The sequence below is a fragment of the Tympanuchus pallidicinctus genome, unplaced genomic scaffold (assembly GCF_026119805.1).
Source record: "Tympanuchus pallidicinctus isolate F22 unplaced genomic scaffold, pur_lepc_1.0 scaffold4, whole genome shotgun sequence".
Lineage (NCBI taxonomy): Eukaryota > Metazoa > Chordata > Aves > Galliformes > Phasianidae > Tympanuchus > Tympanuchus pallidicinctus.
The window spans coordinates 4,521,583-4,544,303 of NW_026294758.1; the positions used below are offsets into that span (position 1 = coordinate 4,521,583).

Sequence of the window (22,721 nt, forward strand, 5' to 3'; positions counted from 1 at the left end):
AAAACAACATTGTGCTACTGTCAGTTTTAATTCAGTCAGAAAAAATTTAGCATTATGCAAAGAGCAGTCAGTAATTTTTCACCCAGTTTGCTTTCCCTGTGCTGCACAATTGTGAAAGGAAGGAAATAAATGCAATATACATGCAATTACTCTGAAAGAAGTTGAGATTTTCTTGTCCCATAAACATCAGTGTAAATATTTGCTTTACTTATTTGTCTTAGCTCTTTAATATATCGTTGTTTATAATCTCAGAGTGTACATCACAGAATCACACAGAATCACAGAATGGGTTGGAAGGAACCTCAAGGATCATGAATCTCCAAGCCCCTCTGCCACATGCAGGGCCACCAACTGTCAAATGTCAAGGTCAATGCCATGAGGCTAATTGAATTAGAATCACCTATGTTGGAAAAGACCTCAGAGATCATGTATTCCAACTTGTGCCCCTTGGCTCAGGAGTCTAACAGGTTTTAGCCTAGTAGTATTTCAATATCTTACTTCTACAATTATGTTTGTTCTGTGAACGTGCCTTGAAGTTAACTTGATCATTTGAGAAAGATCCCAGTATTAAAACGTTACCATAAAAATTGTATAAAGAGATGAATGCTATTCATTTCCTTTAAGAAAGCTCAATGTTTCATTTAACTGAGCTTCAATAACAGAATTATAATATTAACTGATAAAACTAATAATATTCAGCTACAGCATTACTTTTGTTGAAAGAAGCTGCAGTTACTCCTTGAGGCTACTTGGAGATACAGACCGATATGTTGTGTTGACAGTAGATGAACGTACAGCTATCTTCTTGCAGGTACAAAACGAAATTATATTCAGATTCTACAGTGGGATGTATCACTTCTTGACCATGTCTGCACACTTCTAATGTATCTTTTGTTCTTAATAATATCAAAATCACTCATTTTCTCATGACACAAATTATTTCCAAATTCGGTAACTCCAAAATTAAGCCTATGCCAGCTTGACTAGCTAAAAACATTCTCATCTCACTGCTGACATTTTTCACAGAAGTATTACATTTTACTTCAAATTGACTGTATAAATATAGTTAAAATATGTAGCTGAGGATAGGATTGTATACATGAATGTTGTAATAACTAGTTAAGTGTGACTGTATTCTCATACCACTCTGCATGTTAATTCTTCCCATTTCAGATAGTTAATAGTTTAGAAAATAAATTCATTGGTTTAGAATTAATTTAGAAAATAATTCATTCTGTTTTTTATAAAAATAAGAAATACTTTAAATGATGGGGTGGTATGTAAACTCTGTTACATAGCAAGACAAATGTCTCAATGTGTAAAAGAGCAGTTAGTGGTAAGAAATAAAATAATCAAATAAGATTGCAGGCTCAATGCAGATAGGAATTCCTACATGCTATTTACTGCAAGTGCTTATGCAATTAGCAGTGCTGTGCTTTATAAATTCATTGTAGGTATAATGTAATTTATATATTCTATGTTAACTACTGTGGGGGTTTGCAACCGTATTTTGCATCGTTAAAACTTCCCAAAATCTTAGAATGTCTTAAAAAGTAACGTCTCTGTTTCACAGGATGAATAAAAAGGTATGAAGAAATGAATTAGAATCTTTATGATTCTCAGATATGTCTTTGTTATTTATATTATTTACTTACAAACATGTTTGATCTAACTCATGATCATGTTTGAACTCATGATCATGTTTGATATAACTCATGTATAATACAGCAATGCATATGAAAGGGTTGTGACAGCCATGGTAATATGTTTATCTAGTTTTTAATTTTTATATTAATTTCATGGTAGAATATGGATGAGTTAAACCATGAGAAGTCCTGCGACAATGTAATATCAAAGCTGATAGCATTATCACTCCAATATACATGCTGTTGGGTTGTTTTCTACTCCAGAGAAAGACTGAGTTTGGAGTAAGTAAATAAAATCTTTTGCTCTATCATTATTTTTAAAACAAAGATATTGCTACAGGAAGCTGCACACCAGAACAAGCTAAAACTCTGTTATTTGAATTTCTCTGTAGGGACACTTTTCTTTTCAAAGGATGTGAATATTCTAGGCTCGTATTTCTTACATGCTCTAATCTTTTCACCTTGTTACATTATTGTCATAAGCGCCACTGAAAAACTCAGTGGAGGCCCCCCAAAACCTGGCAAGGTTCATTTCCATGTTTGTATTGTTTATAGTCTTCCACAAGACAAAAAATTAAAGAAATCACTGAAATAAAATAGGAGTCTTTGAGGCAGGTAACTCTAATATAGGGCAAGTTTTTATTAAATATTTCAAATCAGCAAGTCCAGAACATTCATGGTATTAAAGGTATTATCAACAGCGACTATGCTTTTGAAGTGTTTGAAGTAAATTAATCACTATAATTACATGGTTATGAATTATTTCTATGTTAGCGTTACTGTACATCATTTCCAAGAGGGAGATATTCTTCCAGTATACCAGTAGGGCTTTTTGCTGTGGAAGTACTACTTTTATTGATACGTCTCTCAAGCAGGCCTTCATCACCTATTGCAAGGTTTTTTTCTGTAAGGAAGTGGTTAATCTTTCATGCTTCACTTTTCCTTTGTGTATAATTTTTCTCCAGTGACTGATCCTGATTCAGCCTTTTTGCTTCAGGCCAGGCTTTCTTTGCTGCGAGCTGGTTCCATTTTCTTCTTTACAATGTGTCCTTCAGTAGTCAGTCATTTCACACACCCTAGTTATCTTTTCACAGGTAATAATGTTCAAGGAAATATACTCATGTTCCAAATTCCAGGAAATGGAACAGAAATTTATTAACACAGAGAACAGACAAGTCACATTTGTTATGTGCATATAAAATATTAATAGTCTGATTAAACTGTTCTTACAGGTACAGTCTCAGCGGAGATACTCTTCTCAGCCTTGTCTTAATTTATGCCAATTTGATAGAATTTACACAGAAGTCAGAAGACTTTGAAGTGAAGGTAATTTTATTTTTTTTTTTGTAACAGCTCTTCTATTTTAATCTTCTCTATGTGATATTCCCAAAGTATTCTATAAACGTGCACATCCAACAACAGAAACAGAAAACAATTCAAAATTCAGAAAATATGATAAAGAACTTCAGTTCACTACTTCTGAAATCAGTAAAACCTCTGATGGGCTCTAGTACAAGCTGAATCAGATTTGTGCAGAGGCTAGACAGTCTTTTACATCTGGAATGATGTTGTACCTTTAATTTTATGAATACTCAAGCATGTATTAATCTCTTGTTATCCTATCAATGCCTTAATTTGAAGTTTTGAGTTAATATTGTTCTTAATGTAGAGGAAAAGAAAGTGTATCTTTTCTCTGTAATGTCAGATAGCTTGTCACATTTTTATTATGTGACTACAAATATGCTTTTATTCTTTATAAATAAAAAATGCAGTATCATTTTAATTCACATTTTAAAAATGGGGCAAAAATTGTGTTGGTCCTTCTTTTGCACGAAGTAGCCTTTTTAGGCAGTTTTTAAAACTTTTTTACATATTAATGCTTGTTTCAAAATTTTCTGGTTAAGTTCAAGATTTTTTCAACCCGTTTATACAGCACTTCAGTAGACAGCTTGCTCGGAAATTGCCACCTTTTCAAAGGGTTGCACATCTCTATCTTAAACTATTCTGGGCATTTCAGAATTGCCTGTTTTGAATTCATAGCAATAAATCTAAAACATATAAGAGATTATAGAAGAAACTAATTTTTGCCTACATTGGATTTGTATAAATTTATTTGTATAAATAAGGAGTGTAATTTGGAGCCAGATTTGTGGTCAGTTGTTGAAGTTCACAATGAGCATAGGTCTGGATTAGTTAGTCTACCTTGCTAGCTACTGTGCTCAGTTTTTTCCATCTGCTAACTACTAATGACAATTAAGACGTTCGGAGTTTTACTCCTTAGCATAAGCTTTAACCAAAATTATTGTTATTATAGGTAGTTCTTACACCAGGGATTGAAGAGGCAGCACTGTTAATTCGTCAAATAGCTGACAACATTTTGATGACATCTAGTGTCAGTCCCCATGAATGGCTGGACAAATCTTGGCTTTCTGTCTTGCCATCTGAGGTTATTTAACTTTATGCTACATTACACTGTTTTCTTCTTGTTTCTCAGAATAAGTTCTATGTGATTTTTTAATATGTTGTTATTTAATTAATTTATACATTTCATATCTGTTTGTATGTATATATGTTATAGATACATAAACACACACGCCTCTGTAAAGCTTCTGACATCAGTCATCTTTGTTAGCAGACTTAGGATTTTCCCTGTGCTTTCACAATGAAACTTCAGAGAAATTTATCCTTCCCACCTCTAGGCTGTTATGTGTGACTGACATCCTTTCAGCACTACATTTGAAGAACTATCCACACTGTAAAAGATAAAGATATGGTGGCTTACTTGGGCAGTAAGCCAGATTCACTGATAATCATCTATTACTGAAGTCAATGAAGTTGCTTACAGTGTTGTTTTACCACAAGCTGATAATATTTGCTTAATTCCTCATGCAGTATTTGGAAATAAATATTACTGGACCACATCCACCAATTATGTTCAAATATTGATGTTGTCTAGTGTGTTGAGATTTCCAAATTGATCCTAATGGAGATTTAGTCACCTCACATGAAAAGCCTGAACTATTAAAAAGTCAGGATACTTTTTAAAATTTGCAAAATTCAGAAGCATTCTAAGTCCTTGGCTTGGTCTTTCAAATGTGAAATACTGGATTATAACTCTTCCAAATTAGAGATTAAGGATACTGTTTTTTTAAAAAAGAAAAGACTGAGAAAAGTAATTGGTTGTATTTTATCTCTGTTAAAGGCATTAGGTCCTGATGTGTTGAATGTAGAGCTTTATGAAAGTCAAGAACTAGAAGCTGACATTCTTTAGATACCACAGTTTTGAAGTTACTGCCCGCTGTGTGACATTCAGTTCCACCTAGTAATTCCTGCTTCTAGCACTTGTCTCATTGCTGTTTACAAGTGTAACTTCTGTAAAATAAAATAGTTTTGCTGGTTTATCTTGATATAAATAATTCTTATCAAACCACAGAATAAAAATAAAGTAAATTTGGTAGTGTGTTTAGAAATCAAGTTTGAATGACTCGCTGGCTTATATAAAAATAATACAGAAATATCTTTTAAATGTACTTCCTTTTTATCAAATTAGTTTTCAAAAATTTACTCTTTAACAAGAATTTTACACTGTTAAAAAAGTAGTAAAAATAAAATAAAATTCACGTGACGCGTAAAACACCTCTCCAAAACTGCACAGATTCAGAGATCTAATTATGTGATGTGACCTAGTGATAGGAATGTCACTGAAGAAAGAAAAACGAATGTCTGACAAAATAATTTCCATTTCCAGATGGAGAAATGCTTGCTTGCTTTTCCTTGTATCAACCCTCTGGTTGCTCAGCTGATGCTAAAGAAGGAATCTTCTTTGAACAGGCTCTTTCTGGCAAGCTATGATCAACTTCAGGAATTACTACCAGAGGTTCCAAAAAAAGTTCTAAAGGTCAGTCAAAAGTAATTTATGTTTTATCTCGGACTGCTTGCACAGTTCTCATTCTTCCTCTGTTTGTTTTTTTTTAGTCTGATGCTACACGGCTATTTTCTAGTGTCATCTAAAAATGAATTAGATTTTGTTGAGCCATCACTATGTTTTTGTTAAGGTTATTAGTACTGGAAAAATTTCTTAACTGGTAAAGTACTCTGAAAAATTAAATGAAAAAAAGTCTAAGCTCTATCATATCAAGTGTCCTATGAGCATATGTGTTCATACACCTCTGTAAAACAAGAATTGTTTTCCTTTCTTCTTCCCCTTTCCTCCTGCCATCCATTTGCTTGCACTGTAGTATAACCCACCACTTGTAAACTCACTGCACGAATCATTTGAAAGAGCCCTTGAGTTTAAGAGGAATAATTCTGTCAACTAAAGTGTTTGAAATTCTGTCTGCAGCTGCAATTGGTGCTGCTACTGTTTTCAGTTGGGCCAAGTCCAAGAAAAATACTGACTCATTATAGTCAGCTTGGCTTGGAGAATATGCCCTACAAGGAGCAACTGAAGGAACTGGGTCTGTTCAGTCTGGGGAAGAGGAGGCTGAGGGGAGACCTTATTGCTCTCTTCAAATACCTGAAAGGTGATTGCAGTGAGAGCGGGGTTGGTCTCTTCTCACTGTCGACAGGTGACAGGATGAGGGGAAATGGCCTCAAGGTTTGCCAGGATAAGTTTAGGTTGGATATCAGGAAACACTTCTTAACAGAAAGGGTTGTTAAAGCAGTGGAAGAGGCTCCCCAGGGAGGTGGTTGAGTCACCATCCCTGGATGTGTTTAAAAACCATCTGGATGTGGTGCTCAGGGACATGACGTAGTGGAGGGTTGTTAGAGTTAGGGTACTAGGGTTAGGTTGTGGTTGGACTCAATGATCTTTAAGGTCTTTTCCAACCTGAGCAATTCTATTATTCTGTGTTTCTATGATTCTGTTCTAAAAGGGGAGGACATCCTGCTTTCCTGAATCATTCAGTTAAGGTGAAAGAGCCAGGGAAAAGATATTTAGGCACTATTAACTTATACATGTTACTGTAGCAACCATGTGTTTGTATGGTAGTGTTTACTGAGTGAAAGGTATTTTGTTAGTTTATCCTTCCATGACGTGTGAAATGCACCAATACATTGCAGATGCCACTTTTTTTCAGTCCTATCTCATGATAGAGAATATACTATGATACTGGTTTGATTTGAGTAACGTGATGTTTATTACTTAGTCTGTTTATAGATGTAAGACTGGCAGCACATCGTCCACCATAAGTGACTTTATATTACCAAGTCTTCTATTTTTATTTCCAGTAACCAAAAATTTATATATAAGCTTTAGAATTCTTACTAGTGATTTGATTTTCATATTTGAGAGCGTAGACTTGCGCTATAAACACTGCTTAACTCCTTTTATTTGGTTTCAGCATTTTAGTGACATTACCTCTTCGTACAGCACAAATGCTGCTGCGTCACTGAAAACAACAGTGAAACGTTCATCACCTCCAGAAAACTGGAATATCTTTAAAAGACTCTATCCAGATTGTAAGCAAAATTCTCAGTCTTTAGAGTTGCTAGCTAAGGCACAAACCAGCACAGGTAGTTTGAATTACTGCCAAAGTGTATCGTCTCTGAAACCAGGTGGAAGTCTGAGTATATTAGAACATTTATTTTCCAACCAATGAAAGATGAATTGTTATGATAGGCAGACTGTATTTTAATGCTCAGTGGATTCCTTTTGTTACTGAAAAATTTAGAGAGACTTGCTAATATTTCGTTTTTCAAAGAGAATGATTCAAATTTTCTTCCACCAGGGCCATCTCATGTGAATTCTGAAGCCTCGTTTCTTCCATTGAAACATAATCAAAGTTTTATCAACTCTGACCTTTCAAGCTATATGCATGAGAGACCATGTTTTTCAGAAGTAGCTCCAGAGAGAAAACAGAATTTCTTTGTTATACCAAAGGGCAGTGAAGATTTTGATCGTCTAAATGCTATGAATTCTTTTTACATTAAAGGTCAGGCGTTCAGGACACACTGTATCTCTGATCATTCCTCCAAAAATTCTGAAGAAGATTTCTTTACAACTTTCAGTGACTGTGTACCTCCTGACAGCTCTACAGCTTTTCTGAAAGAATTTAGAGGCACAGCATTTAAGAGCCCAGAAATTCAGATTTATGAGACTCCATGGAATGACTTTTCATCCACTTGCACATACAATTCATTTGCACCTAACTTAATTCATTCTGATTCCCTTGTTGATCCAGATGAAATTCAAATTCTGTGTTTCCAAAACCAAGATCGAGAACTTTCAGGAAACAGAAAGCAAAGTCCACCATTCTTGTGGGCAAAAGGAAAAAAAATACCAGGTATGTACAAAGCAAGGTGAATTCGCTGAAATTTTATTTAACTTCACTGGAAAAAGTATTATTTGTAAAACTCAGCTTCGTATTTTCTTTAAGTAATTATTTAATCCAATCTAACAATATTGTTTCCTCTTATGCAAAACACTTGCACTTATTTTTCTTGTGTAAGGAAAGATTCCTAGGTATTAATGTTCAGTTTGGAGCAATAGGAAATTAAAATATAAATGATGGAACGGGTTGGAAGGGACTTTAAAGCCCACCCAGCTCAAACCCTTCCCTGGAAAGAGCAGCCACCCACCAGATGGACTGCCCAAGGCCCTGTCCCAGCTGGCTGAGAATGCCTTCAGGAATGGGGCACCCACAGCTTCTCTGGGCAGCCACACTGCCCTCTGAGTAAAAAATTTCTTCCTTCTATCTAATCTAAATCTCCTGTCTTTGAAATCATTACTCCTAGTCTGATCACTGCTTGCCCTCTCAAAATGTCTCTCTCAGTCTTTCTTACAGTAGGCTACCTTTAAACACTGAAAGGCTGCACTGAGGTCTCTGCTCCGTCTTCTTCGCAGGGCTAAACTATGAATCTTGAAATTATTACAAGGCGAATTTCATCTAATAGAAAGCTTAGTGTGTTTTCATATAGAAAATTCAAGCTTGGTTTTGTGTTGGTTTTTTTTGGTTTTTTTTTGCAGTGTTTTTGTTTGCTTATTTGTTTTGTTTTCTTATCCATGGCTAAACACAGTTTCTTATCCATCCTAAGCACAGCTGAAGGCATTTTTTACAAGGTCTGGTGTGTATCCCTGGAGCCTTGAAAGTAAGAAAATATCATTAGTCCCTATTAGACTAAATATTGTTTTGTTGTAGGTTATAGGTTTTTGTTTCATTTTTTTTTTTAATCTGCTACTTCTTAAAAAGCAAGATGCCAAGTTCTTAAAAGATATAAGGCTAATCTTCTTAAATAAACCTCCTAACCCCTAGTATAGATAATTTAATCTGTTTTTTCACTGTCTGTAGTTAAAACTCACGGTGACAGAGCAAAGTCAGTGCAGTATTAAATACTTCCACTAATTAGATCAGGCTCATTCATGTAAAGCATGTGTAACTAATTGAAATCATTGTGCTTAATGGGCTGCTTAAGGCAATTCTGGCACTAAACAGAGGAAAAGGTAATTGGATATGGTGAACTGCTTTCAATCTTCAGCCTATGAAAATTAAAATGCTCAAGTGAAGTTATGAGCAGACCTTTTGCATCTCCATTGGAATACAAATTGTGACCTGCAGTATTGCTGGATAATGAACAGTGTTTCAGTAACCTGTAACTGACACTGATGGCAGAAAATTCTAACACAGTAGTTTCAGTTGATCAGGACTGCTTCTATTACAGTATTCTGAAAACAACGTGATCTCCCACTGATTAATTTTCTGATACTCTTTCCTGATATGGCAAAGATATACTTACAACTGAATCAAATCAGGAAAGGGTAAGGGAATTTGCCTGATGTTATGGAACAACAGGCATGTTTTACTTTATCATCCATTAGCCAAGGGAAAAACCAGGTAAGCTGTGCAAAAAATGCAAAAAACACTTCAATACAGTGAAAGCTTTCTGAAATCTCAGATTTAGGAAATGTATGCAGAGTCAAGTTAGAAAGACACATTGGAAACCTTCAAGGATTTCTGTAAGTTTCAGAAAAAAAATATTAATTAAACCTCAAACAATTAATGGTAATACACTGAACCACTATTTTTACTGACGCAGATGAAATTGTTTAATAAGTGTTAAAGTTCTATTGTTCTAAGTGTCTAAAGCTCTATCTAAAGTTCTATAAAGTACACTTTGCAAGGCCTAAACAGAATTTTCTTCCATTAAAGTGTACTGATAAAATAACTTCTCAAATATTTTATTGTAAAAAATACTTAAGAATGTAAAAAACTTTCTTAAACTAACTTAGGAACAACTGAACAACTTCTGTTTCTGTTTCAAAAGAATTAGCTTTTGTAATTACTGAGCTGTACAGAGTGTAGTGTTAATGAAATAGAAATAAGTTTGAAAACTTGTACTGAAATATTCTGGTTAAGCACAGCGCAGGCTGATTTTGCATATAAGGTCCTATACTATTATTATGAGGTAAAATGCATCAAACTGATTAATAAACAGCAGTTAATATCTGTACATACTCAATTCTACAGTACTTAATGTTTTTCATACAAACTAGTTGAAGCTGAAGCCTGTTACTGCTTCTGAGAAACGTGTAGCTGATTTTATATTTTTAGCTTGTTACGCCAATACTTAATTGCCACTTCTTTACCAGATTCAGGACTTGAAGAAGTACCAAGAATTAAAAAGAGGAGATTGATGTATGAAAGAGTACCTGGAAGAGCTGATGGACAAACACGTCTTAAATTCTTTTGAATTGAATAGCGACTTGCATGCCACATCTTTTTTTTTCTTATTCTTCCCAATCCTTAAACCATTTGAGTGGAAATTTATTACATTTTTGTTGTTGTTGTTCATTTTTAAAGGGAAAATGGTGTTTGGGATTTCTGACTAAACAAGGATTTCTTTTTTTAGTTCTCACTAAACAAACCAGCTCCTCTAAGCAGGAGAATTACTGATGTAAACACTTAAATGTTTGTTCATTTAGGTTGTATAAAGTTACCTTGTTGTTTTTTTATTTGAAAAAAGAAAAAAGAAATAACACGCTAAAGCATGTTGAGCTTTCAAACAACCTATGTTTCCTCCCTGAGCATGCAGGCTTCCACATTTTATAGCAGACTGGATTTGCCTTTATCTCAGAACTGATGATAAAGTCTTAGAAATGAAGCAAGAGATCTTTCTGTTTGTCCTCTGGGTTCAATTCCACTTCATTCCTTCTGACAGCCCCTCTGGGAGCCCTGTGATGTTATGAGTTCCTTCATGGCTTGAGTGTGGCTTTAGTCATAATTAACCTTCAGAAACAACGCACTTGTTATGTGGACAGCACATGAAAGACAGCTGAAGTTTATGATTCTCATGGATTTGATTCAGAAGATAACGCTGTGACTCTAGTTTTCCACATAATCTAGTGGAGGCTGTTTGTTGATGTACCCATTTTCCAGCCTGCTACACTGCTTCTGTGTGAAAGATGAGAATCATCTAGGAGACAACACCAGAAATTCTAGGCTACAGCAAGGCAGCACAGGAGGTTAGACAACAACAAAAAATCATCTAATTTGCAAGTTGCAGAAGAAAGGATGTGTCCAACTCCCCACTCTCCAGCAAAAGATTTCACAACAGAGCTAGAAATATTTGTGAAGGCAGTGGTAGAGAGTAACTCCATGCTGCTGCTGGCATGCATACTCTGCCAGCTTCAGAAGATCAGTGCCTGCTCAGTGACTTTCCATTCTGATGAGTCACTTTTCAAACTCGCTTTTTTTGATTGTTAAGTTTAATGCAGTAACAGAATAAAAGCAAATGTATGGTTCAGGCCTGCAGCAAAATAGTTTATTGATATTGAGTCTTCATTAAGCACATATTCATTATCTGGATAAATACAGCCAGTTCTTAAAGGAGCAGCTTTGGCTTCTCTGATTGTTAACTGAGAACTCCTAGAATTACAGTGTCAGTTCCAGGAGTAATCATAGTTCACAGTAATATCCACAGGTTATTTGTATCCAAACTGTTAGCAGGAATTCAGAAAAAACTTTTCATGTGTAATATGAATAAAATCTTTTGTAGGATTGTAAATTTGCCAGTGTTTCCATGTTTGACCAGTACAAAATAGTTACTAAAATAAAAGTTGCATTTTGCTCGCTATTTCTGGCCCATTTTTGTGGTTGCTTGACCTAACCATTTTCCATCTCTTTACAACACAGATTTGGCTCTGTTTTTCAGAACTGTCTCCCAGCTTGCCAGGCTCGGGAATTTCTTCTTTTAAGAGTGCAGCTCTGCAAAAATTTATTCACAGATGACCACAGTGGAGAAAATTACAGGAGCCGCTCCCTAGCTATGTATTTATATCCTTTCACACAGAGGCTGGCACCAGAACTTTAAGTACACATTCATTAAAGGCTAGTTCAAATAATCTATTGATTCCTTCAAAAACAAAGGCAAACCATATGTTGCCTACATTCAGTTAGTGAAGGAAATTCAAGTGTCATCTGTACCCAGTTGCTAATAGGTAGGAAAATGTCAGTATACATTCTGATACTGGCAAAGTAGGAGAAGAACTTGCAATTTAATTTTCACTCTATTTGTGACTCTAAATCTTTGACAGTTTACACACCTAATGGCAACTTTATCACATGTGATACTCTTCCCCTAATTCCTTTCTGTTTAATGTAGAGGAAAATCGGTACTATGCAAATCCTCCCTTGCCCTCCCCTCAAAAAGAGAAAAAAGCAGCCATATATGAGAATTTCACATCTGGGGAGATCTTTATGCAGTTATTTTTTATTATTATTATTTTTATTATTATGCATTTTTTTGTGTGAGAATGAGAGGTTTCCTAATCACCAGACTTCCATCAGTGGCAGGTAGACTCATTTCTTCAATCACGTTTGTGAAATGCTAGGTGACCTGGCTCTAGAAGTAAAAAAAAAAAAAAAAAAATCCCTGCTGGAAAACTCATTGTACTTCTCACTGTGAGGGACCACAGAAAAAAGGTGACCCTGTGGCTCATGTTAGGCACATATGTGTACAGATTTGTGCAGTCATTTAATTAGTTTTATCATAGGCATCCTGTAGAACCCGGACATTGGTATGAAGGACTTCATACAGTGTGTACCCAGAAAGCCAAGTAGTGCAGCAAGCACACTTCTCTGCAGATATCTGAACCTGTATCTTCCTTTCATGGGACTTCAGCACAACCAGCATGCTGCCAGCCCATCTCACACCTGCTGACAGGGTTTTCATTGCAGCTGTTATTAGGTGTGGACACAGCTGGGATCCCACGGAGACTCAGGTCAGCATTATGTGCCATTCAGCGAAGCATGGCGCTGGGGCCCCTGAGGCCTCTGAGAGGCAGCTGCTTGTAACGTAAGATATTTTCTCTATTTCACAGACACCCACAGAGTACGTTCACACCACACATGGAGCGAGTGGTGCTTCAGCTGAAAGGTGCCAGATGGAGCAGGGCAGGGCGATCAAGAGGCAAGAGCCAAGACTGACCAGCTTGCAGCAGCCACCCACCCCTGCACATGGCAGTTTGGCTGCTCCCACTGCCAGCTCAGCAGTGACTCCAGAACCCAGGCATCAGGAAGAATAACAAATGTTGCTGCTAGTGGTAAGTTTTATTCTGTGAGAAAAAGAAACGCAAAGGGTTTATTTGGGAGGGAGTGGCTGATAGCCAACTGTTCAAAGATATTTGAGGCAAACTCTTATCTCTCTCCATTCCTCTCTGTGATGAACATTTTGAGCTTCTAAGCACCTCTCTGCAAATAAGAACAACGGTATTTCCTCTGGATTTCCACAACATGTGCATGTGTCAAGTATCCAGGAGAAGCTGGCAGCCATACTCTCAATAGCCTACAACGAAAAGGAAGCAGGAGCAAAGAATGGCACTTGAGGAAGGACATTCACTTCAGTAGTACAGTTTATACTGGCAATATCATTACTGTCATTTCAATGTCTCCCAGCAGGGCAACAAGTGTGAAAATCTTTTGTTAAAACTGAACTGTTTGGAGGACATGCACTGTACCATTTCAGTTAGCATTAATGAAAATCATATATTCAGATCACCGAAGGCCCCACTGCAGACTTCAAAATCTTTAAGTGGCCCTAATAGTTTAGCATCAATATTTATGTAACTATACACTAGATCTTTCTAACAGTAAAATATTCTCTAAAATTCCAACAGTAGCCTTATCCTTAAAAAAAAAAAAGCGTGAAGCCTTCCTTCCCACTGCAAATATCACCTTCAAAGAACATGAATGAATTTGCTCTCTTCTACAATTAAATAATGAAATCAAAGCCAGTAAGGAAAGGAGTTTTATTTCCAAACTTCTAGAAGATTAATACAAACAATAGAAGGTAAAAAAAATGAAAAACCTAGTAGAAAAAATTTGTCCTTGTAAAAGTGTTCTATAGAAAAGTGAAGGCAAATGCCCAAGTGTAATTTTGTGTACTTCAAACCTCAAAAATCATGCACACAACTGTCCTCGGACACTTAAGTGTTTTTGAGCGAGTTTGGTTACATTTTAAACATGGGATTCCACCAAGGCAGTATGTTTATGAATACAAATTACGAGAAGCATTAAACAATACAGGGCTTTTGTAAGTAAGGTGCCTGATGGAACAAGGGTGTGCTACACATCACATCAAGCAGTTTCTAACAGGCGTCGTTTGTGGACTCACAAGCACTTGAAAAAAAAAACAGTGTTGCTGGTTTCAGATCTTGCTATTTAAAGAAAACCCTCCAGAGAACAGTTCTCATAATACTATCTGCATTTGCTTTTAGGTTTTAACAGCTCACTTTTCAGATGTTCTGTTTCAGAAAATACAAGTAATTATCACCATCACTCCAGCCTAGCAACCGTCCAAGTTAGAAATAGGTAATTTGGTAAAAATAATCATGTTTTTGCTTTCAAAAATGTAAACTTCTCAAGTAGTATTTGTACAGATAGTATAGTGTAATAACAATGGTGATTTTTACAAAAAGAGCTACTTACATTAAACAGCTATAAAAACATTAGTAAAACAGTGAGGTATGAACACACAAGAATGAATAGACAAATACCCAAGTTTTAGCCACGCAGAAATAAGGACACGGAGATACTTTCTTGAGGAAAAGGCCATTGTTAGTCATGTCATGCTTCAAGGTATCTCTCTGCTGACCTTCCCTGTTAAAGGAAAAAGAGTTCATTAAATGCTTTCTTCCTATTCTGATACATTTCTTATATAACCTATAGCACAAAAAACTGCTTTTGAACAGAGAAAATCTGAGTAGCCACCTTCCTCTGTTGGGTGTTGACATTCTTGAATATTGCAAAATTTCTACACTGGCCTTTTCAATTTTGCTCTCTTTTTTTTTTTTATGGTGCTAAGGTAACTAAATTAATAACTAGAAAAATATTGGCAAAAAAATATAGACTTCTTGATCCCAGCTACTCTTCTCTAGAACTATCATAAATCAACCATCAAACACTGGCTTGGGAAAGTACTTTATATCCTGCCTTGATGATGCAATCAAAACTGAACTCCAGAAACAAAACACACACAAAAAAGGGCTGCTTTAATAACAGAAGAACATGTAAACATGTGCAAAAGTCACTATCAACATTATTCCAGGCAGGGAGAATTAAGGGATAGCATCTAAATTAAGAAAGTCTCTTGCTTGTGCATTCTCCCACCCATTTTTCCACAAGAACATTTCATGCTTGGCTGCGTTCTCTCTTCCTGTTCAATTCTGTTTCTCAGACCCTTCCAGGAACAATCAAAAGCATGCTATTAGTGAGGCAAAAAGTGACTGTAAGCTCAGGAACCCCAGCAGTGAGAAGGGGAAGATCCTATAAATATTATGCATTCTAGTTTAAATTCTGCTGTTACAGAAAACAGTTCCATTTCACTTTGATTGCATTCTCCAATAAATAAGAGAATTCAGTGTTTCTTTTCCTCCCTGTAGCTCTCTCAGTTCTTCAGTAGCACCTATCTCTGTTTTACAGAAGAATAGCCTCTTCTAATTATCCTACTTCCATATTTGTTAATCCTGCAGAAGAAGTAGCATTTCTTGACGAAAGTAATGGTGTGGTTCTGCCCAAGTCTAGTGGCATACATGGCATTTCTTCCTCTTTCTGCGTGACATCTCTGTGACAAACTGAAGAGACAAGAGTGAGAACTGTAGAACTGCAAAGCAAAGATTTCCATGTGCTGAATGGTCACCTGAAGTTGCTATGGAGGTAACAGCACAGCAGAGCACTAAGGCAGACAGAGTTCTGCTAGCACATTCTCTTCTAGCCCTGAGCTGAAAACCGTCAAAAGAACGTGCTTAGAGACTGTCCCAGCTCTGCTCTGCTTCCAAGAATTCTGATGCTGTATCAACTATAGCAAGAAAAACCCCAAGGAGACTGATACAGCCAAATGAATTGCAGGAGGATGTCAAAGACAAAATGTACTTTTAACAAGACTCTTGCCTAAGCTATGCCAAGACACGTGCAAGTATCATGGCTTTGTCTCACTTCCCCAAGCTAGGTACATGGCTGTTTTTGATTCTGGCTTTGTCAATTACACATGGGAAGTTTTTATTATTTTAGATGCTGATAATGAGTACAGAGCTGCTGAAATGCAAAAACAAACAGAAATACAAGAAAGGACAGTAAAAAAGAGGTGCAGTTCAGTTGCCATATCTAAAAGAAGCAGAAAACAGTTTCTAGAGCCAGCAGGAAAGTGGCAAACAATTTGCTATACGAAGAATTCAAAATTCAAGCAGCTATCACAGTGCCCCATTTGTCTTTGCTAGAGCTTCCAAATGAGAGCAGTGGTGGTGATATCTGTGATTTTGTTACCTGATTTCAGAGCAGAGTGCAGGATCTGGGCTCACGGAAGGGATTGCTCCCTGCAGGGACCCCAACCAGCAAGGCATCTTTACAGGCATTTTGCATACAGTATTGCTGGAGCTCTGCAGCTGCCTGGGAGACCTGAGTAAAGAAAAAGGAAAAACAAATATAGAGAGGAAACTAATTCATTCACAAGCATCTATTGAGCATTTCCTCCGGAAGAAACACTATCAAAAAGCTGGGGAGAAGCCAAGTCAGCTCTTGAATTCTAAACCATCAAGTAAATCAGCACAAGCACTCATCTGCAGAGCTCTGATGAGACATATGTCCTGCCACACTGGTGACAAGCCAGAGCTGGACATACAGGGTTGAAGTATGAGTGCCATGGAACTCACCCTCACTGAAAGAGTCAAGGCTGTGACCACAGCATTTTCCATTCTGCCGTACAGTTTTGTGTTTGAACTCTTATATTCTCAGATAATTTACAAAAAGGACTTTTACTTCCAAACTGTTCAACAACACAAAGCTTAATAAGGAAAGAAAGCAAGAGGACAAGGATGTAAACCCTTTGGCTCAAATTTTACCTTCCCCGGGCAGTGAAGTCACGCCCATGGGGAGGACAGCCCAGAGCTGCAGAACAAGCCCAGGAGCCCAAAAGCAAGCTGGTTGTTCTCCCTGTGGACCGTCATGTGTCTGTATTTTTGAAGGGAAATGTTGAGGAATTCCCAGTTTCTGAGATGTGCATTGATAACAGCTGCAGGGAAATGCCAGTGCTCGAGCTGTCTGCCACATTTTGGTATTCTGAGCATACTGTTGGAATACTAGTTCTCCTCTGACCCCAGAATCACCACAGAACTTCTAAAATACTGCTTTTTCTTCTATACAGTGTTGCATTGTTGACGGGGGAGGGATGAGCCAGAACAGCCGTTGGCACTCCCCAGTCTGAAGGAGCCACCCTGGAGCCCTGGTGGGCTTTTCATTTTGGGCCATCCAATCTGACAACACTTGGAAATGCATCAGTAAATCTGGCCTGGTGGGTGCACTTGTTTGCTTTTTTGCTGCTGCCCCATTCCCTGCCTGCCAGCTCTGCTTCAGAACACCCGTCTTAGTAACTGCCTAACTTTCCAGCAGATGTTAGCACTGCAAGGAATTGTCCAGAGAAACATTTTCCCACAGCCTGCCAGATCCTCCTGGGAGGAGCACAAGGAGGAAAATCCACAGCAAGGATTCCCTGCTGCTCAGCAGGCTTTGCCACTTGTCCCTCTCTTGGGAACAACCTCTTTATGGATGCTGCAAAGAGCGATGCAGCCTCCACCCTGCCTAGCTCTGTTGGCTCCCTGAAATATTAATGTTCTTGCCTTAAGCACAACACTGACGCTTGAGCCCTCAACACAATGAGCCGCTACAGCACTCCTCTCCTCCAGCTGACGTGGACAGTAGAAGGATTTCTTTTGTATTTCATCCCAGCACAAGCACGCTGTGAACAGCAGCCTCCTGCATGCAAGACACGTGGGGGTACTTCTTTCCTTCATGGTTTCCTCTTTCTGAAAATATTGTTCCTGTCTACTTTTTTAGCTGTCGGGGTAAACAAAATCACCACTGGAACTTGTAGTGTGGGATGTATTTATAAAACTCCTTTCATATTCAGCTTCCTCCTGAAAACACACTGTGTATTCAAAGTAGCCAAAACAATGTTTACTCCTATCCAACCATCAGCTGAAGCTAAAGCTGATTCATGCAGTTTCTGCCAGCCAGATGTCCCTTGCTGTTTTTACATTCTGTATCAAGGAGCCTAGACGACACGTTTTTATCATGCATCACTTGGTTTGTTGCTGTGAAGACACCGAGAGGTTCTTAGAACAGATCTGGAAAGAGATTTCAGTAGCAACACTGGGAGAAAGAGGAGACCAAAGCTTCACTAAGGCCCAGCCTCTGTAACCTCCCAAACTCATGTATAACACAATAGCCTTGGGAAGTCCAGTTGAGTATCTGCTACCTCCACAAAGCAATCCCACTTAAACAATAAACTGTATTGGCTGTAGCCACCTGAACAAGGAGTTGAATGTGGGGGGGAGTTGTAATATGCCTCAAAATGAGGCATGACAGAGAGATGATGCTGGTGGTCTAAAATGACAGCAGTGATGAGTCAGCCATTTCTCTTCGGGACCCCTTGTCACAGAGCATTTCTGTTCTGCACTGTGTCATTTCTCAGAGATTCCCACACACAGCCAGGAGGAGCTGTGGCCACTTTCAGCGTACTTGCAAGCTCATTGGTCACTAATAACGTTTAGTAGCATTAATAAATCAGTTAAGGCAACATTGTTCAGTGCTCAATGTGGTGCAACGGACACTTGGACTTTTCAGCAGCCCAGGGCAGGAGCAGTGAGAAAAGGAATCCAAAATCATTTGTAAGCCCATGAACTTAGTCCAGTGCTATGCAAGTCAGTGTTTTGCAACTGGCCAAAGAAAAATGGAGAATGCACAGAGGTGGTGAGGGCAGGGGGAAGTACAGGATGCAGATTAAATAGACTTTTATCACCTTGTAGCCTTCGATGTATTTTACGTGTAAAAAGAAAAAGAAATCATATCCCAGAAGAACTTGTGGACCCTGCACCTGCTGGGAACCAAGGCAGCACCGCAGGGCTGCATTTGGATTGACACAGGAAAAAAACAAAAAAAAAAAACAAAAAACAAGAAGAAAGAAATAATATCGGAGCAGACAGATAACGGGGTTGCCTCGCTGGCCTGTCTTTGTCTGGAGATATGCACAAGGTTCATGCATGCGTAGAAAATCGCTTGTGTCCCGAGCTGTCAGCCGGTACGAAAACACCCCGCGCGGGGCAGAGGGAAGCTGTGGGGCGCGGCTGCAGAGCAGCGTGCCCGTCGGAGCAGAACTAACGCGGAGCTGCTCCATTATTCATCACGGCCTCCCGCCGGGGAGCGGCTCTTTCCCCGCGGGTGCGGGAGGGACTCGGAGCCCCCGCAGCCCGGGCACCCTTCGAATCCCGGACAGAGAGCTCTCCGCGCACCGCCGCCCGCGCCCGGTCCCGCCGAGACCCCGCAGCTCCCCCGCGGCTTCCTCCGCTCCCCCGGGAGGCCCGGCTCACCTTGATCCTCTCCACGGCGGCCTCCAGCTTCAGCTGCTCCACCAGGCGCTGCATGGTGCTCAGGCTGCCGGCCGATGACATGACGGGGCAGGCAGGAACGGGATGGAGCGGAGGAGACCCGTGCGGTGCGCTGCTGTGCGGTGCGGCTCGGCTCTGCCGGCACCGCGGGAGCCGCCCGGAGGAGGGGCCGCCGCCGCTCCGCCCCCCTAAGCGATCCTCGGGTGGTGATCTCCACCTTCCATCCGCGACTCCGACTTTTTTCCTTCGAGATGCCGTTGTGCCGGTCTCTTCTTCCTAAGAACCGATAGCAGGACGCGTGGGAACGGCGCGAAGCTGCGCTGGGGAGTTCAGACTGAACATAAGGAAGCATTTCACAGAATCACAGAAACACCAAGGTTGGAAAAGACCTACAAGATCATCCGGTCCAGCCATCCACATCCACCTATCACCAACAGTTCTCACTGAATTTCTACATTTCTTCACCGTGAGGGTGGTCAAACACGAGAGAGGCGGTTACTGCCCAACACCTACCAGTGGCCAAAGGGCATTTGGAGAATGCTCTCAGTAGCATGCTTTAACTTTTGGTTAGCCCCGAAGTGCTCAGGCAGTTGGACTTGATGGTCTTTGAAGGTCCCTTCCAACAGAACTGTTCTGTTCCATTCCATTCTGTTCTGTTCTGTTCCGTTGTTAGACACACTTTCACAAGACCTCACCCTACACAGCATGGTCAGTTCCTGTTCATGCAGGCAGTTCCCTTCAAAGTCCACTTATGCTGGATTCGCATAGTAACACTACTGTCAGCTATCACTGCACTTTTCTCAATCTGTGTATGATATTGCTTTGCGGACTCAATTTCAAGATAAAATAGGGCCTAAAATATGTGACTAAGATGCATATATTTAGAACTAAAGTAAGACTTCAGGCTATAAATGATTAGTGACCCCAGCTAACAAGGTGTCACTGCGACCTGACAGCTCTGTGACAGACAATTGTTTCTTCTGGCCTCTATCACAGAAATGTAAATGGCACAGCCCAGCAAACTCTGCCTGCAACCCATGAGCTTATGCCTCTGTCTGGGTATTTTCAATGGGCTCATGTGTAGAGAAAATTAGAAATTCAGAATCAACACCACAAAAGAGCAATGGTTCTTTTCCACCCAAAGCAGAATACCTGCTGATTTTCCCTTCTGCACTTGATTTCGGGCCATCGTTTTACAAAAACAAGGTGCTCCTGCTGCTGAAAGACACGGTTCTGTCCTCCCTCGGAATGCCCTGCCATTGCACCTTTTAATTGCTACAGGATCAGGTCAGAAAATTAATCTTGGTCAGAACTAACCTAAAAAGGGGGAAGATAGATGTGTGATTTGGGTCTTGCCTGCTTATTTCTGTGACCCATCTTATCACACTAACACTTTTCTATGGTACGACGGGTGGAAACTAGTGTGAGAGCAGCTGAGCTGATAGCTCTTTGCCTGTGAAGTTGTGTCTACATAGAGGTACACTGCTGGCTTGTTTTGCAGAGATAACTGCCTGACCTTACTGGGTAAGCAGCACTGTTTCACTCATTTGTACTCATTTTTGCTTTGTATTTGCCACAGAAACTACAATTTTTTTTTTCTTCTCCACTCTTGCAGGAGGCTGAATATGTTGTGGAAAAAGAAGTACTACATCCAAGCTGTGAAGGTGTCCAACTTGACAAACATCTTTGTGGTGTCTCTGGAACATCACTACAAGGCCAGTAAGGTTATTTCCTGAGAACAAACATGACTTATTCTGAACGTTTTCTTTAACAAACCTAAGACTTGGTTTGACCTTTAAGTATAGATTGAATTATGCTTACAGCAGCATGTATGGCAGCAGAGATTAAGGACAAAACTAGAAACTTCCTTTGAATTTTGGAAATGCACATGGAAGTTAGCCATTCAGGATAGTGCTTCTGACATATTTTTGGATATGTTATTTCAAACACAAAACTGAGATAACATTCCAAAAACTACTGAGAGCTAAATTAGCAGAAGAGGCACCAAGAAGTGAAGGTCTTCCTCAAAGGATGTGGGACAATGAAGTGATTGCAAATAGCTGGCATAGGTTTAGTGAAAGGCAGGTCTTGCCTGACCTCCTTCTATGACAAGGTGGCTCAACTTAGCAGATGACGGACAGGCTGTGGATGCTATCTACCTAGATTTCAGTAAAGCATCTGACACCATCTCATCTCCCACAGCATCCTCGTGGAGAAATTGGCTGCTCCCAGCTTGGACAGGTGCACAGTTCACTGGGTGAAGTTCTGGCTGGCTGGCAGGTCTCAAAGAGCCGTAGTGAATCATAGAGAATGATCAGAGATCATGGAGTTCAGTCCAGCTGGTGGCCAGTCGCCAGTGGTGTTCCCCAGGGTTCAGTGTAGGGGACAGTTTTGTTTAACATTTTTATCAACAATCTGGACAAGGGGATTCAGTCTACCCTCAGGAAGTTTGCAGAGGACAGCAAATTGGACTGGACTGTTGATCTGATGGAGGGTAGGGGGAATCTGCATTGGATAGGTTGGATTGATGGACTGAGACCAGCCACATGACACCCAACAAGGCTCGGTGCTGGGCTCTGCACCTGACTGACAACAGCTCCACGCAGAGGTACAGGCGTGGGGCAGAGTATCTGAAAAGGTGCCCGAAAGAAAAGGAGCTGGGGGTGCTGATTGATGCTCAGCTGAACATGTGCTAGCAATGCAACCAGGTGGCCAGGATGGCTGATGGCATCTTGGCTTAAATCAGAAATAGCATCACCTGTAGGACTAAGGAAGGGATTGCCTCCTTGTGGTGAGACCACATCTTGAATACTGTGTTGTTTGAGCCTCTCACTGTAAGAAGGAAGCTGAGTTGCTTGAGGCAAGCAACTAAGCTGGTAAAGGGACTGGAAAAGAAGATGTATGAAGAGTGGGTTGTTTAGTCTGGAGGAGGCTGAAGGAAGACCTCATCTCTCTCTACAGATACCTGAGAATGTGACTGCAGCAAGGTGGACGACAGCCTCTTTTCTCAGGTGACAAGCAGTAGGATGCAAGGTAGTGGCCTGAAGCTGCACTAGGAGAGGTTTAGATCTTTCTGGATATCTGAAATAATTTCTTCAGTCTGACTACACAGGAAGGTGGTGGAACTGACAAGCGAACATTGAGGAGAATGGCTTACTTATGGAACTCAGTAGGTCAGGTTGATGGTTGGGCTTGGAGATCTT

At 39.5% G+C, this 22,721-nt stretch overlaps 2 protein-coding genes across 2 annotated transcripts in view; one reads left to right on the top strand and one right to left on the bottom strand.

Annotated features, from left to right (window-relative positions):
* SHOC1 (shortage in chiasmata 1) overlaps nt 1-10,522 on the top strand; it is a 51,270-nt gene extending 40,748 nt beyond the window's left edge. The window contains 8 exon segments of the mRNA XM_052701317.1: nt 700-811; nt 1,807-1,928; nt 2,879-2,972; nt 3,961-4,092; nt 5,395-5,544; nt 6,989-7,160; nt 7,376-7,930; nt 10,234-10,522. Coding sequence (XP_052557277.1) covers nt 700-811; nt 1,807-1,928; nt 2,879-2,972; nt 3,961-4,092; nt 5,395-5,544; nt 6,989-7,160; nt 7,376-7,930; nt 10,234-10,334 — 1,438 coding nt within the window. The 3' untranslated portion in view covers nt 10,335-10,522.
* A 3,755-nt stretch (nt 10,523-14,277) lies between these two features.
* GNG10 (G protein subunit gamma 10) lies at nt 14,278-19,672 on the bottom strand. The gene is made up of 3 exons (XM_052701407.1): nt 19,501-19,672; nt 16,403-16,534; nt 14,278-14,740 (listed from the first exon to the last, which is right to left on the bottom strand). The coding sequence occupies exons 1-2, from the start codon at nt 19,579-19,581 to the stop codon at nt 16,409-16,411; spliced, it is 207 nt and encodes a 68-aa protein (XP_052557367.1). The 5' UTR covers nt 19,582-19,672; the 3' UTR covers nt 14,278-14,740; nt 16,403-16,408.
* Between the last annotated feature and the right edge of the window lie 3,049 nt (nt 19,673-22,721).

Excerpts from the sequence above, each read along its gene's own strand:
- GNG10 (XM_052701407.1), bottom strand. The coding sequence starts at position 19,581 with ATGTCATCGGCCGGCAGCCTGAGCACCATGCAGCGCCTGGTGGAGCAG. Across the intron at positions 16,535-19,500 it reads CCGCCGTGGAGAGGATCAAG|GTCTCCCAGGCAGCTGCAGA; the intron begins GTGAGCCGGGCC and ends TTCTTTACTCAG.